General features: G+C 39.7%; 3 protein-coding genes across 4 annotated transcripts; 1 reads left to right on the plus strand and 2 right to left on the minus strand.

Moving 5' to 3' along the window:
• Positions 1 to 372: 372 nt before the first annotated feature.
• On the minus strand, positions 373 to 2336 carry LOC102076177 (UPF0461 protein C5orf24 homolog). Of its 2 annotated transcripts, none has more exons than XM_074527736.1 (2): positions 2099 to 2336; positions 373 to 1832 (listed from the first exon to the last, which is right to left on the minus strand). In XM_074527736.1, exon 2 carries the CDS (start codon positions 1827 to 1829, stop codon positions 1110 to 1112), a length of 720 nt encoding a protein of 239 aa, XP_074383837.1. In that variant the 5' UTR covers positions 1830 to 1832; positions 2099 to 2336; the 3' UTR covers positions 373 to 1109. The 2 variants fall into 2 exon arrangements, with proteins under 2 accessions (XP_074383837.1, XP_074383836.1); XM_074527735.1 differs by having other exon boundaries at positions 373 to 1941.
• A 334-nt stretch (positions 2337 to 2670) lies between these two features.
• On the minus strand, positions 2671 to 6358 carry atp5po (ATP synthase peripheral stalk subunit OSCP). Its single transcript, XM_003455172.5, has 7 exons — positions 6218 to 6358; positions 5893 to 5943; positions 5688 to 5798; positions 5280 to 5409; positions 3929 to 4041; positions 3668 to 3754; positions 2671 to 2926 (listed from the first exon to the last, which is right to left on the minus strand). The coding sequence occupies exons 1-7, from the start codon at positions 6242 to 6244 to the stop codon at positions 2816 to 2818; spliced, it is 630 nt and encodes a 209-aa protein (XP_003455220.1). The 5' UTR covers positions 6245 to 6358; the 3' UTR covers positions 2671 to 2815.
• Positions 6359 to 11220: 4862 nt separating this feature from the next.
• On the plus strand, positions 11221 to 15014 carry LOC100705713 (serine/threonine-protein phosphatase 2A catalytic subunit alpha isoform). The gene is made up of 7 exons (XM_003455171.5): positions 11221 to 11493; positions 11919 to 12128; positions 12451 to 12624; positions 12710 to 12799; positions 13007 to 13168; positions 13283 to 13401; positions 14286 to 15014. Exons 1-7 carry the CDS (start codon positions 11392 to 11394, stop codon positions 14356 to 14358), a joined length of 930 nt encoding a protein of 309 aa, XP_003455219.1. The 5' UTR covers positions 11221 to 11391; the 3' UTR covers positions 14359 to 15014.
• Positions 15015 to 15104: the final 90 nt, after the last annotated feature.

Genomic DNA, 15104 nt, shown 5'->3' on the forward strand with positions numbered 1-15104 from the left:
GACTTGCCAGCAGAGCAGCTACCCTCTGCCGGCATTTTAAAATGTTTAATATCCTACACTGTGGTTTGTTTATGTCTCCAAAGGCCGCGCACTTCTATATTTTGGTGAATTATCATGTACAGAAAACAAAGATTGAAGACGCAGCTCACATCATGGCGGCTTCATCAAAAAAAACATGACCTATAGTTTTTTTAACCTTTTCTTCTGTCACGTACCTCGTAAGAACACGCCCAAAAAGTAAGATCATAAACGTCGGCACGCCTTAATTTAGTCTAACAAGGTGTAAATAAAGGTATTATGACAAAGTGACTGCCATGTCACAGGACTCAAGCCCCCTTGTGTCCAGAGCAAGAATTACACGTGACAGGAAACTGAAAAAGACCATTTGTTTCTTTTATTTTGGTTTCACATACAGGAAATCATTATTATTATTACATATGCCACAAAGCATTAGTCGTTCCCCCCTCTACTGATCAGTCTAACATACATGCACAAGTGGAAGTGCTTATCAAGTGACTGTGGATATGGAAACAGGCTGTTACAATACATGATGCAAACTATATTTACAAAGTGCAGAAACAAAGGGGGTATTATGCTTTAAGCTTTCCCAGTTTGAGTCAATAAAAACGTACCGCAGGGCTCCTGCTCTCGATAAGATGCTGGATTGTATCACAAAATAAACCACATATCAGACAAGCGGACAAAACACAAAGAACGACTACACGGTTACATATTTATGCTCGGGAAGGATTTGGTTTCATTGATTTTTTTTTTTGTTCTAAAATGTTTATGCATGTAGAAAATGTCACACAAACAAACATATTCATGTCTTAGAACAGAGTAAGAGAACATGTCACAATTCAGAGGAACCAAATACATCAGGGTTACTGAGGTCTGAACCACAAACTAACTATACTGACTGGTGTTATTTCATGTGCATGCACCTCTGCCATACTGGAGCAACATATTTGTGATTCAGCCGTTTATTAGGAGAGGATGATGAGAATGCCAAACACTGTACAATGAAAACTTAGAACCACTGTAAATGAAAAAAACAACTTTTTCTCCCAGCATACATGAAATGCCACAATTCCTTCTAGTCCTCTTGTTCATGCAACCAAATGTTTTTCAAACACCGGGGAAGCAGCTGCAGAATTTATCTCTGTGGTTTCATCCACTTTATTGCTACCGGGCTCACAGAGGTCTCTTTTCTCCATCATGGTGTATGGAAAAGATGAAACATCACAGGTAGTGAAGTCCAGCTTCTTGGGAGCACTGCAGTTGCTAAAGTCCAGCTTCCTGGTGCCGTCGCATCCGAATTCTAGCTTCTTGAGGCGAGTGAGGCTCTTGATGCTGCCGGGCGGTCTCCCAGGGCTCACCTTATATCCTGCAGCTTTGGTGGTTCCAAGGGGCCTACCTGGGCTTGTCTTGAAACCGGCTGCTCTAGTTGTCCCAAGTGGACGCCCAGTACTTGTACGGTACCCAGCTGACTTTGTGGTCCCCGATGGCCTCCCTCTCCGCCCTGACTTCGCCGTGCCCTTCTTTTTCTTAGAGCCCTCAGGCCCTAGAGCTTCACCGGCTCTGATTCTCACCGCCTGTGACTGGAAGTCATTCTGGGCGTCTTGTAACTGGCACGCCATGGCTTTGTGCATGCCCTGTGGCAAAGGGGCAAGGCTGGCGAGGGACAGCTGCAAACCAGGGTTTGTCGGAGAGGGGTAGAATTTGTTGGACTGTGTACTACATAAATCAAAGTGGCTGCCTGGATGACAGTCCTCTGTCAGTGCACTCATGCAATAGTCACTGCTGCTGGTGGTCACTTGGTGCATCATTTTCTGTTGGGGTACACAGAAATACATGAGCTAGAAAAGCCACGTGTTTTACTGACAAACAACCCAGTTTTTAGTAGCTGACTTCTAGTGGCCCACACAGGCCTTTTTAGCACTGCAACACAAAACAAACAAAGATAAGTGATGTCCGAAAGAAAGATGTTCAAACAGAGTCATAGTTTGCAAAAATGCACGGCATGCATAATAAATTTAAATGATTACTGCCGTAGATCGCCGAACTACTCAAAGAGCGAAAGATGAACAGTTCGTACCTCATTTGTTGGTGGACGTTGGAGTGGAAAGGGTTAATTTCGACTCGTCTACACTTCCTCTCCCTGACGGCCACAACATCTTTGTGAAGGCGCAGCACTAACTACGCCCTGGCGTCTGCGAGTGTTGTCTCGAAGCGGGTCTGCTGCATATTTCAACGCTCAGTTAATCCTCTACGCAGAGGTTTGGATGAGAGTGGCAGCCATTTTCACCCAGAAAAAAAAAAGAAAAGGGGAAAAAAAAAAAAATTAAACCAACAGAGAACTGCGCATGCGCAATAAAAGCGTCCAGGAAACGTAGGGACTGATCCGTGTGACGCAATGGGTTTCTGTAGAATCGGAAAAGTATCAAAAATGTATCTAGTAGTGAAGCATGGAACTGTGTTAGCCATGGAATCAAAACTGTATCTCGACAGCACAGTGGTAACTATGCAACTGACACACTGTATTGAACAACCTGTTCATTTATTAAAATATAGTAATGATGATATTGCAACTAACCTGCCCATGAGATCACTGGTCAGTATAAAGGAAGCTGTGTATATGTGCTTTACAAAGACAACAAACATCAGCGATCAATTTTTTTTAGTTTTTATTAACATTTTAAGCACAAACACTGGATTTATAGGGCAACAACAGTGCTGGAACAGGTCACAATCTACAATTTTCAAAGTTTCTCCTTCGCCAATGGTCGTCTTTGCAAAATTAAGTCCACAGGACTTAAGTTTCCCTGATGAGCTTGGTCAGCTTCTGGATCTTTGTTTTGGTGGACATGTCCACATACTTGTCTCCGATGCTGACGATCATGCCCCCCAGGATGGAAGGATCCGACTGTGAAGAGACGGGTACAATTGTTAGCCAACACATATGAACATGAGACTTCCCCTTACATTACATAAGACAATCATTTATTTATTTATTTTTTCACAAGTTTCCATTTTTTTCTGGGAGGGCGGGGTTATAGTAAAGAATTTAAAATAGTGGATTGAGCCTCGTTTAAAATCTCTTTCATATACAGTTTCCTCAGCTTTTGCAGAGGAGACAGTGGACAATCTATAAACATTTTAACTTGTCAACAGCCAGAAAAAAAATAAATATAATGTTCTATAATTTAGGCTCGGAAAGATATGAACATAATTATTAGTAATTATCTTGAAAACATATAGAAATAAAACTACTGATAAAGTTTTATTTCTATGTAAATGATTGCTCAGAGTCTCGGGGGGGAAAAAAAGATGTAAGAAGATGTTTTTCCATTTCCTGGAATTCACTATTTAAATGTTCATCTTACAGCCAATCATAATACAAACTCCTCTAGTTGATTATGTACATTTTTACATTCATATTTTTTAATGCAAGTTTCCAGAAAATATTTGCTTCACTATGTAAATTATACAGATTGTTAGATTTGCACTCATTTTCATGAGTGTCAAACAGACAGTGTAGTAAACACCAAAATGTGCGCTTAAATGTTATCTCACCAGTCTGAGATAAGACACGTTATGCAAGCAAAATAACCCCACATCTTAGAATTGACTAGTGCACAAAAAGAGTTGTGCATTAGAGTTGTACCTTTGTTTCCAGCTTGATAGTCTCACCCTTCTGAAGAAAGCCTTTAAGAGCCACTTTCAGCTCGGAGAGATTAGCTTCATCCAAAGGCTGCAATGGATAAACATTCATTATGAAGGTACAATATGTCTAAATCAATAATATTGCAATTGATAAAATGAATGATATATACAGCAGCAAATATTGCTTAAGTGATGAGACCTGTTTTCAGTATCTGAAAAAATAAATATAGGAACATATCTTGCATATACACCCATTTCATACCTGCGCAGTAGTGACGGAGCAGATCACCTCTCCACGGTGTGCACTCATCATCTTGCTGAAAGCGTTAATAACATCCCCAGTCAAAGTAAGACGACCATTGTCAGCCAAAACATCTAAAGAGGGAGAAAAAAAAAAAAAGACAAAACGTGTTTGAGCAAGATTCTCCACTTTTCTATCTGTTCAGAGCAAAGTGTAGCTTTTGTATTACATCAGTTTAAAGTAAACAGTGTGTGATTTTACCCAGTTCTTCCTAGTAACACTTATTTACCCTTAATCAAATCAAAGTTTACATCTATAGCACATTAAAACAACTCAGTTGAAAAAGTGCTGTACAGGCTATGCAAAAAAGACATGAGAGTCACAAAATCAACAACAAACATACACCAAAATACACAATACAACCATAAACCTCGGTTAAAGGAGGAAAAAAATAATCAAACTGTCGTATAAGTAAATAGGACTTCAGAATAAAATTTGCACAATAAAAAACCTGTGAAAACCTGCTCAACTTAGACTGTAAACCAGTGAGAATAACCAGTTTCTATTTCATCAGTGTTTTGAAATGACGGAGTGTCTGGGCAGCTCTTATGTGAAAAGGTAGATTATTTCACAGATTAGGAGTTGCAGCTGAAAAGGTTCTGCTGCCTCTTCTCTTTTAATCCTGGATCTAGGAATGTTCAAGAGCAGCTGGTCTGTAGACCCCATAAAACACAGCTTGCGAATGTGGTCAAAACCTTATGGTTGGTGTGTCAAAGTATTTTCATATACATGTTATTTTCTCATAATCAAGATACTTCCAGCTGCTCTATTATTTCTCCAAGGGGGTTGCAACAGCAGATCTGCAAGATTTCATTTGCCAAAGATTTTATGCAGAATTGCCTTCCTGATGCAACTGAATTAATGTATGAATGAGGATTGTAGTAAGGAAGCCTTGATAGAGTGTTCAAATAGGGTCAAAAAGAGCTATGCAAAGAAAAGACTATTTAGGCTTCAGACTAATACTAAAGTTCACAAGATGGCTTTCTTTATGTTTTGATCAGAAAGAGTTTCCTAAACAATATTCAACCCAAATATGCCCAATTGGGCATTAAGAATAATGAACCATGTGAAATCTCAAGGACCTGCATATATAAGTGCTGCAACCATCACACGACTACTTGCAACAGCATGTTCCTTACTTTGCGACCTTGGTAACATCATATCTGGAACGTGCTGGTGGACTGTTGTCTTTGAAAATGTAACAAAACTAGGTTCAAATGTATTACATGTGTACACACCACACCACACACACACACACACACGATTAATGACACAGGGGTCACAGCAGTAACACGGGTCTGTGATCACTCACTGATGAGGTTGACAGTGATGGGTGAAACCTTGGCCTTTGTGAGAGCATCGTTGAAGGTCTTCTGCTTGAGGCTGCGCTTCACATGAGGATTCATTACAACACTGTTCATTTTAGGGTCCTTGATCAGGGCCTGAAAAATAATGTGGCAGACAACAGCAAAAAAAAAGGAAGTAAGTACTAGAGGAAAGGTAGATGGGACTGAAACTGCTTGGATTATCAATATTTAACAATCAGGTCACTAATCTCATTATTAATTAAAAAAAACAATATATTTAAACATCCTGTGATGCTACTTAACTATATCACAGTAATATGCACATAACCGTGTGATCGAATATTAAGTAAAGCATCATTTTCATCATTCAGTGGCAGCAACATTAAAAATAGTTTCCTTTTTTGTTGACTTACAGACACTTTTCCCAGCTCCTGCTCCACTTGGTCCAGTTTGTTCTGCTTACTGGCAGCTGAGAACAGAGCAGTGGCATAACGGCCCTCCACCCCATACACCTGGATGGGAGGCTACAAGGACATTTACAGGGATAAGCTACCTTAACACCCATATTAACACTGTCACAAATTACCGAAGATGGTTATTGTACTGTACGTCACTCACCTTAACCAGTTTGGCTGCAGGTCTGATCACAGACGTGCTGAACTGGCGTGCCTGCAAAATAAAATTTTGTATGAAAACCAAAGCCTGAGCTGATGAATTATTGGCCCGCTTTGCACCGTTTATGTTTAACTCAGTTAGCTAGTTGGCTAACACGTTAGCAGTCATTCAAGTGCAATGCCTCGTGTGAATTCTTTTTGAAAGTTCAGGGCTCATTTCTGCTCACCACAATCAATAAAACTCACCAAACAAGTTTTTGAAGATATGAAAACAAAAATGAGCCCTATTATAAAGGTTAAAATTTTCAAGAGATAACTGAATGTCATACCTGCTGTCCTAGCATGAATGCTGCCATTTTCTCCTACAGCTGTCCAGAGTAGAACGACCGACTGCGCATGTGTGCTTTAGAGGAAGGCGTCTTGCTGTGGGTAATGTAGTTCTTCCGGTGCAGTTCATCGTGAATACGAGTCCCCAAAACAAGAAGCTGTTACGGAATTAAATAAGTTTGTTTTTTTTTGTTTATTTATATTATGTTTAGTAATTAATATTTTAAGCTATAGCAAATCTATATACCATCGAGGAAGTCTTTTTGGAGTATTAGGTGAAATATAGCATAATTCTCTTAAGATTTAAAGTAGACAATAGCAGACAACAAAATACTTTTTTTTGTATTCGATATGCCTGGTCACATTGACAGGCTAAAACCAACGACTGTATATAAAAGATGGACAAAGCCACCATAAAACCACCCACTGGTAACAATTTGTCTGCCTCTAAAAACAGTTGCATTAGAATGTTGAAAACAACATGATGTTTATTTTATAAATTATGGTTGGGAGTATATGGGCATTGATTGACATTTGGAGACAACCTCAAGTGGTCATTTAAGAAACTGTAGTTGTTTCACTGCTTCATTTTTTTTGCCCCAGAGTTAGCTGCGGAACTAAAGGAAGAGGAAATTACTTAGAAAGTCTAATAACTAATTGGAATACAAAAACAGTGAGAAAAGGGACCTGCTAGTTTTACATTTTAAAGCATACTTTGTGAGTTTAGTTATTTCTCAATAATTAGCGAATGTATTATATGAGTCCTATGAAGCCATTTTAATTTTAACATTTAAACAAGGTGACTCTATATGCTAAAATGCTGCATGGATAATTTCTTGTGTGTCACCCCACCTTCTTGCTTTCCTTTTAATAAAGACTAAAAAAGTAGTTAATTCAGTATTGTTTTTCTGGTTAAAATGTACAATATTTAGTATTGGGGAAAAAGCATGGCGTCACCCCTCATTTATTTATGTTTTTCTTCAAAGAAGCCAGACTTGTAAACTTCTTATAAATTTTTAAAACGTTCTTGAACAGTAGTTCTCCAGGCTAACTGGAGGACTTTCAATGTTTTTCTTTGTACATTGGCTGCTTTTTTATTCATTTTCAGTCCATGACTTGAATCTGGACATTTTCTGAGGAAGCAAAATGTTTGTTAAGGTAGTTAAGAAACAAAAATATGAATCATTCAAGCATAAAAAAGGCACCTAACTCAAGGAATGAACCAGTGTTGTGTCTACACATAACAGAGAACTTACCAGAGAACCAATTTTAGATTGTGTCTTTAGCCAAAGTTAACACAGTTTGATAGACTTAAAATAGCATTTTTGCACCAACTAGGTGATTCCCAAAAAAGCATATCTTGAGATGGTGTCCTTAAAAATCTAAGGAAACCAGACAAGTGGAAGACAAAAGAAGTGGGAAGCTTAACAAACTATCTACCTGATCTGACAAAGGACTTGAGAGATGCATCTAGTCCTATATACATACTGTTCACTGAAGCCTCATCAGAAATGATTTCATTAGAAAGATGGCTTTCAAGTAGCCATTCTTCAGTAAGGGATACAGGGAAAAAGGGATGAGCTATGCCACATTATACAAGACCTGGACTGAAAATCAGTGGCAACAGGTCTGATTGAGTGATGAAACCAAATATGAAACTTTTGGTTCAAATCAGTATGTACAGAGGAGGTCAGAGAGAGAGGTACAACAGTGAGTGTCTACAGCCATCTCTAAAACTATGGAGGCTCTTCCATGGTTTAGAGGTGTATTTCGGCCAGTGTTTGTTATCTTTGACAAAACTGATGGAGTTATGAATGCAGAAAAGTACCCTCAGATTTTGACCCACCACTCAATAACATCTGGAAAGCATCTGACTGGCAACAACTTAATTTTTCAACATGACAATGATCCCAAACACTTTTTTCAATAAATCACTGCATGTTTTTGACATGGTGGTTTGCGCAGTTATTTGACGGGAGCAGGGGCGGACCTACTGTGGTGGCATGGGGTGGAATTTGCCACCCTAAAATAATCTCTTGCAATAACAATGTTGTTTATTAAAATAAGCTAGCATTACCACTTTGAGCCTACCTACAATTAACATATATATATAATAAAACTGAATATATTGCATAGTGTTATCCCCTCCCCACCAATTAAAAATGAAGGTAAGAATGAAGGTGAGTTTTATTAACCCTCTCAGGTCGAAGGACATGCAGGCGTGTCCAAATCACATGACTGATTAAAGATGACAGAGCAACAAGACGCAGCCACGGTGAGTCTCCATATCAACTTGTGTTGAAATTGAATGGAATTCAAACTATATGTGTCGATAGGCCACGGAAAACCAGAGTCATTACATGTGATGCTTTTTTCTGAATACTATTGTCACATTTAGTGCAGGAAGAAATGGTAAAAACTGTGATTTCTAAGAACACCGCTTGCAAGCATTATCTGTTTGCAAGCAAAACACAAAAAAGAAGAAAAAAATTCAACCCCTTTCCTATTGTGCACCAATGTACCATGTTGACCAATCAGAAATCATATGGCAACGTGTAGCATTTGGTTGATTAGGAACAGGGAAAGGTTTTGGGACTAACAGTGGCAAGAGAGAGTAAGTGAGAGAGAGACAGTAATATCCATAGCGAGCTTTGAGATGTGAGAGATTTGTGACATATGGGCGTGTTTGGCATGTAGTTTTGCTTTGTGTGTCAAAACAATGAGGGCACTAGTGAATGCGACAGATGCTGTCAAAAAGCCACCAAAGGCAGACTGCAATGTCAAGACTGTCTCCAGGTGGAAAACAGGAGGCGTGATACACCTCCTGTTGTCAGGCCTGTGATGTGCTCCTCTGTCTTGTGCTGGGAACAAAGTATTTTTTGGAGTAGCACAAATAATTTGTCTTATTGTGATACCCTATTGTTCTTTAATTTTAGTTTTAATAGTAGTTTTAAACTTTTGTACAAAAAATGTCTGAGGCATTTTGGGGTATTTTTTTGCAAACTTTACTGTTTGCAAAACCCCCCCCAAATGTTTTCCTACTTGGATTTTATGGGGTTTTTGTGTCATTTTAGATCAGTTGTGTTAATACAGTATGTCAAAATGAAAAAATAACTTTAAATTCCGACATGTGAGATTGTGCTGAAAAGCATGATACCAAACAAGGCAAGATGAACAGTTGAAATATAGAGGTAAAATCAAAACTAATCAAAAACGACCAATTATACCCTGGACCCCAGAGGGTTAAACCAGTAAATTTTGTGTAAAAAAAAAAAGTCTTTATGACAGTGGAAATTTTTGACATCTTGTATAAATTAAAGCATTTAACAATTTGATTATTTAATAAAAAGAGTGTGAAAAGTTAAACTTGTATTTCTAACTGATCCACCTCGTTTTGTGTAGCTTCTGGATTTTATACTTATTGGGCTACATGCTTATTTACTATATAGGCTATACTGTACATAAAATCAAAATTCAATTTTTTATGTAACTGAAATATGGGCTAAAGAAAGTTACAGAAAGTTACAGACTATGTTTATATGAAACGTGTATACTTAGAGCACTTGATGTATTATAACCATATATAACACATATTACAGAATGTAACACCTGCACACAGGGCGTTCGTGGCCTGTTTGGTGCTCTGGGCGAACACTCCTTCTGCAAGAGTACACAAATGGTCAACAAACAGCCATTATAATTCATCATACACTGACAATAGCAGACAAATCAATAATACACCTCTTCCAATTAATGGCTAATTAATATTATGCTGAACACAGTCCAAAACATTCAATAAGCCACATCAGTGTCAACTGTCTGTCTACTGTTTACTACCAAGTGGCTAACAAAGGTAAACACAAGTTTTCCCAATCCCTACTAATGAATGTTATCTTGTTTCAGGATACATAATACCTGCCATTATCCAAAGACACATCTGCTTACCTGTATCTTTTGCTCATTTCTCCTCTTCTTTTCTCTTTTTTTTATAAACTGAGAACCTGATGGCTTTGACCTTTTCTTGTCCATCTTCCATCAGTAATTTTGCACTCCAGTATTAACACCCAACCCCACAACAGAAACTAATAGACATACACCTTGTATAGGGTCTTTTTTTCTGGGATTTCACACAACCCAGGAAAAATAATTAATACATAATGGGCTTGGATTAACAATATTATGAATGAAATGTGCACTATTTGGAAGCAGTCCGCCACCTCAAAGTGTGTGTGTGTGAGACTTCAGCACAGCAGCAGCAGCAAGCAGGCTATGTGTACGTGTGTGACAGAATTTAGAAAACACATCGGTGCAAGTTATAAGTCTATATCATAATATCTTCAGTTTTTCTGTTTGTTGTAGGGCTGTCAACGTTAATGCGTTAACGCTGTTGTCATGATTAGTGTGATTAAAATTTTTAATGCAATCAGCCCATCTGGAGCGCAAGATTGACAAACTTTGGACAAACTGCCCGAAATGTGTTGACAGAGACATTTCAGGCATTTTGAGTCATTCTGCGCTCCAAATGGATTAATTGTGTTAAAATTTTTAATCATGTTAATCGTGATGACGGCGTTAACGTTGACGGCCCTAGTTTGTTGGTTTGTTTTTATTTTGTTTTATTTAGCAAGCTGGTTATTGCACTCCAGCCAGCCAGAGAATCCCCCGCCGCCCTGCCCCTCTCCTCCCTGTTTGGCAAGCAGCAGGCGCACCTCGCAAACGGAGGGTGCCTTTACTCCCCGCAAATGGGCAATAGAAAACCAAACAGTGCCCATGTTATCCTCAAAATGCGCTGGCATGATGTCGGGGCAGCATGGGTGCAAGCAACTTTTTTTTGCGGATGCCATGATGCCACCCCCGCCACGATGACGCCCTGGGCAACCGCCCATGTCGCCCATATGAAAAACCACCACTGCCTGCACATGGGTAAAGAAATGGCTGTGATTTTGCCACCCCGTTTGATTTCCATGCCACCCTAAGAAAACTTCTTATCCGCCCCTGGATGGGAGCATACGCGCGCGCGAGCACACGCACATGCACGCGCTAGCTGCGAATACACCAGAGCGAGTCAGTCAGTAGGACGTAGCGTAGCAGGGACACCGAAACGTAACGAAATAGCGAGATATTTTCCCGAGGAATTTTACAGCTGGTCGGCTCGCTAGCTGACGGCAAAGCAGGCATGGACGACAAGTCATTCACCAAGGAGCTGGACGGATGGATCGAACAACTGAACGAGTGCAAGCAGCTGACAGAGAATCAGGTCAAAGTCCTCTGCGAAAAGGTGAGGTTTACCAGGCGACTTAATATTAGTACCCCACATTATTAGCTTTCCGCAGTGCTAGCCGACGCTTAGCCCGTACGCCCCCCCTGAATTGCTCCTCTAATAGAAATATTGCCTGGACTCAGACGTTATTGCATGTGGCCTTACAGGAGCACACCATTTGACTGTAGCTGCATGCAGTGGATTTCTAAGACAAGCCGAGAAGATGGAGGGGGGATGCCTGCGAATGTTTTCCCTACCTACGCCCACTGCTTGTCCTAAAGTGCACTGACAGAAGCACACAAGAAAACTCTTTAATAATCTGATTTTAAATAAAAGCAGGAATATTGACATCTGGCTTATTAATGACTTGTTTACTCCACAGGCTCCCAAACTGCACCACATTCTGGTACATGCTAACCTGTTTTCTTGGTTCTCATGCGTAGGCCAAGGAGATCTTGACAAAAGAGTCCAATGTGCAGGAGGTGAGATGCCCAGTGACAGTGTGTGGAGATGTCCACGGACAGTTTCACGACCTGATGGAGCTGTTTAAGATTGGAGGGAAATCTCCAGACACTAATTACCTCTTCATGGGAGACTATGTTGACAGAGGCTACTATTCTGTGGAGACTGTTACACTTCTGGTTTCTCTTAAGGTATTTTTTTAAAGTAATCTTAACATGGATCTGGATTTAATTTTTTTTAATGAATTAATGCTGTGCAGAACTGCAAATTTTGGTATTGATGCAATACCAAGTAAACACAGAGCCAGTATAACGGATATGTTTAATGTATAAAGACAGCTTATTGAGGGGAGAGCAGTGTGCCATGACTTGTGAGATGAATGTTTATAAATTTACTGACCTTAGAGGATAGAAGCAAAGTATCCATCCTATTGTGCTAGTTTCGATCTGATACCCGTATTGATATTTGGATTGATGCACCAAACCTCTATTACAAATGTGCTTTTCTTCGTAGGTAAGGTTCCGCGAACGGATCACAATTCTCAGAGGAAACCACGAGAGCAGACAGATCACGCAGGTGTACGGTTTTTACGACGAGTGCTTGAGGAAATATGGAAATGCCAACGTTTGGAAGTACTTTACAGATCTGTTTGATTATCTTCCCCTTACCGCGCTGGTAGATAACCAGGTAATGTTGTGTTTTCAGACACAACGTGAAGGACAGGTACACTGAGCTGTTATGTGTTGTTTATTTCATCTTTCTTCTTTGAAAGATATTCTGTCTCCATGGAGGATTATCCCCATCAATAGATACACTGGAACACATCAGAGCGCTGGATCGCCTGCAGGAGGTTCCTCATGAGGTAAACACAGATTACGTAAATGCTGTCATAACCCACTGATGTTTAGAGATTAATTTGGGAAATATCCCAGCTGACTGCTTTAGTGTAAGCATACACATTCAAGAAAGTTCACCATGGAGTCTGTAGGTAATCACTGTATGCTAACTCTCTTCTTTGTACTGAATAGAAGTTGGACTAAACAACACTGGCGTTCCCTTCACCTTTCAGGGTCCAATGTGTGACTTGTTATGGTCAGATCCCGATGACCGCGGTGGCTGGGGCATATCACCACGTGGTGCTGGTTACACATTCGGGCAGGACATTTCTGAGACATTCAACCACGCAAACGGCCTCACTTTGGTTTCAAGAGCCCACCAGCTGGTCATGGAGGTACTCTGACTTTGTTTGTGTGCTACGAGTAATTCTGTTTTTTTCTTCGTCAGATGTACCCTTCACAGTCAGTGGCTATAAAATAGCTAACATGCAGCTGATGTCTTGATTTAGGGTTATAACTGGTGCCACGACCGCAATGTAGTGACGATCTTCAGCGCACCAAACTATTGCTATCGTTGTGGAAACCAGGCAGCAATCATGGAGCTTGATGACACGTTGAAATACTCCTTGTAAGTAAAGTTTGTCATGTCTAATAATGCAAACATATCTTTTTGCAATGAGGGGGGATGCTACGTACAAAGTTCAACAAAGCCAGTCTTTCATTACTTTAGCTGGCTCAGCAACACCTGGTTATCAACTTTCGCTGTTAAGTCACCCCTTATGTCATATGACTCTTCTTCCTCACAAAATGATCTCCGTGAGTGCTACCTACTTCAGTCATTGATGCTATCAGATGATAATGATAAAGTGGTGATGACTAGTCTATAAAGAACATAATCTAGTAATTTAGTGCACAGAGCAGTAAAATAAACATTTTAATTCAAGTTAATAATTTTATGGCTGAGTGCAGTCTCAGTGCTGCTGTCTGTTCATTTCTAAGGTGATGGGTGCACATTAGAGCTCTGACACTTTAAACTGGATCCCTTAAGCATTAAAGGTTACTGTCTTATAGCCTAATGAAGCAGACGGGGAAATCCCTTTAGTTTGTTGGCAGATCAAATTAATTAATTAATGTTATTGATTGAACGAATATTCCTGGTGTGCATTCTGGATTCAGCATAAATAATTACATGTACATTGCTGGTAATGCATCGGGAATGTTTGCACTTCATTCAGTGGTTTTAGGTTAACAGCGGTTTAACAATCTATAATAAACTTACTGTAAATAAAAGAGTCAGGGAAAATGTGCCACTTTCAGCCGATAGAACATAACTTGCTGTCGACCAGGTTGAGCATTCAGCATAGGTTACCATGGTGATTTAGCCAGGCTACCTTTGTGACACAGCTTGACATAGCTGGCTAAACAATGAATCTCACTTTGCAGACTTAAATAAATAAACCTTATTATTCAGTCTATGAGATGACGAGGAGCCCTGCCCTTTGTTTGTTTTAGCCTACAGTTTGACCCTGCACCACGCAGAGGAGAGCCCCACGTGACGCGGCGTACGCCGGACTATTTCCTGTAAAGATCACTGCTGAGAACGGTAATGGGCTGCACAGAGGCTTGGGGAAAAGAAGCATTCAATCCCTCTCCCCTGAAATTGTGTGCCATAATTACAATAAAATGGAAACTGTAACGTCTAGATGAACACCACCGTCCTTTTAACTCCTTCCTCTCTGTGCATGATGTTTTAATTGCTAGAAATGATTGCTACTATGAACAATACTGTCATAATACCCGCTGGATTGTCAGGAAACATGAATGAACTAACGCTGAGAATAACGACTAGATGTTGATAAGCAGAGTGTGTCGCCACATACAGTATATACGCTGCATCTTTCACTCGGCATGGCCTCAAACAAAAGGTTGCAGTGCATACAATGTGAACTCTTTTCTTTTTGTAACCGAAGCGAAAGTGCTTATTTTGTGAGATGATAGAAACGAGTATGTTCTCTTTGCACTTTTGTATTTGATTTTTATCACATGGCACTGACAAACTTTGTTCTTTTTATATCCCGTTATAGTGTAAGTAGTTCTCTTTCTGCTGTCTCATATGGGAGTTAATGTGTTTCATTTAACTAGGCAATACTGCTACAAATGGCATCAGATGTAAAATAAATAAAAATAATAATATAACTTAATGTTTTGCACTCACAGCTATAAAAAAAAAATTAAAACTGGAGTTGCTGTGTCATTTATTTCCCCTTTTGTACAGCTTATAACATTATTCCCGAGGAGTGACCACTAGATGGAAACAGACACTCAAAATCG

Source organism: Oreochromis niloticus, linkage group LG2 (assembly GCF_001858045.2).
Source record: "Oreochromis niloticus isolate F11D_XX linkage group LG2, O_niloticus_UMD_NMBU, whole genome shotgun sequence".
In the NCBI taxonomy this organism is placed as follows: Eukaryota; Metazoa; Chordata; class Actinopteri; order Cichliformes; family Cichlidae; genus Oreochromis; species Oreochromis niloticus.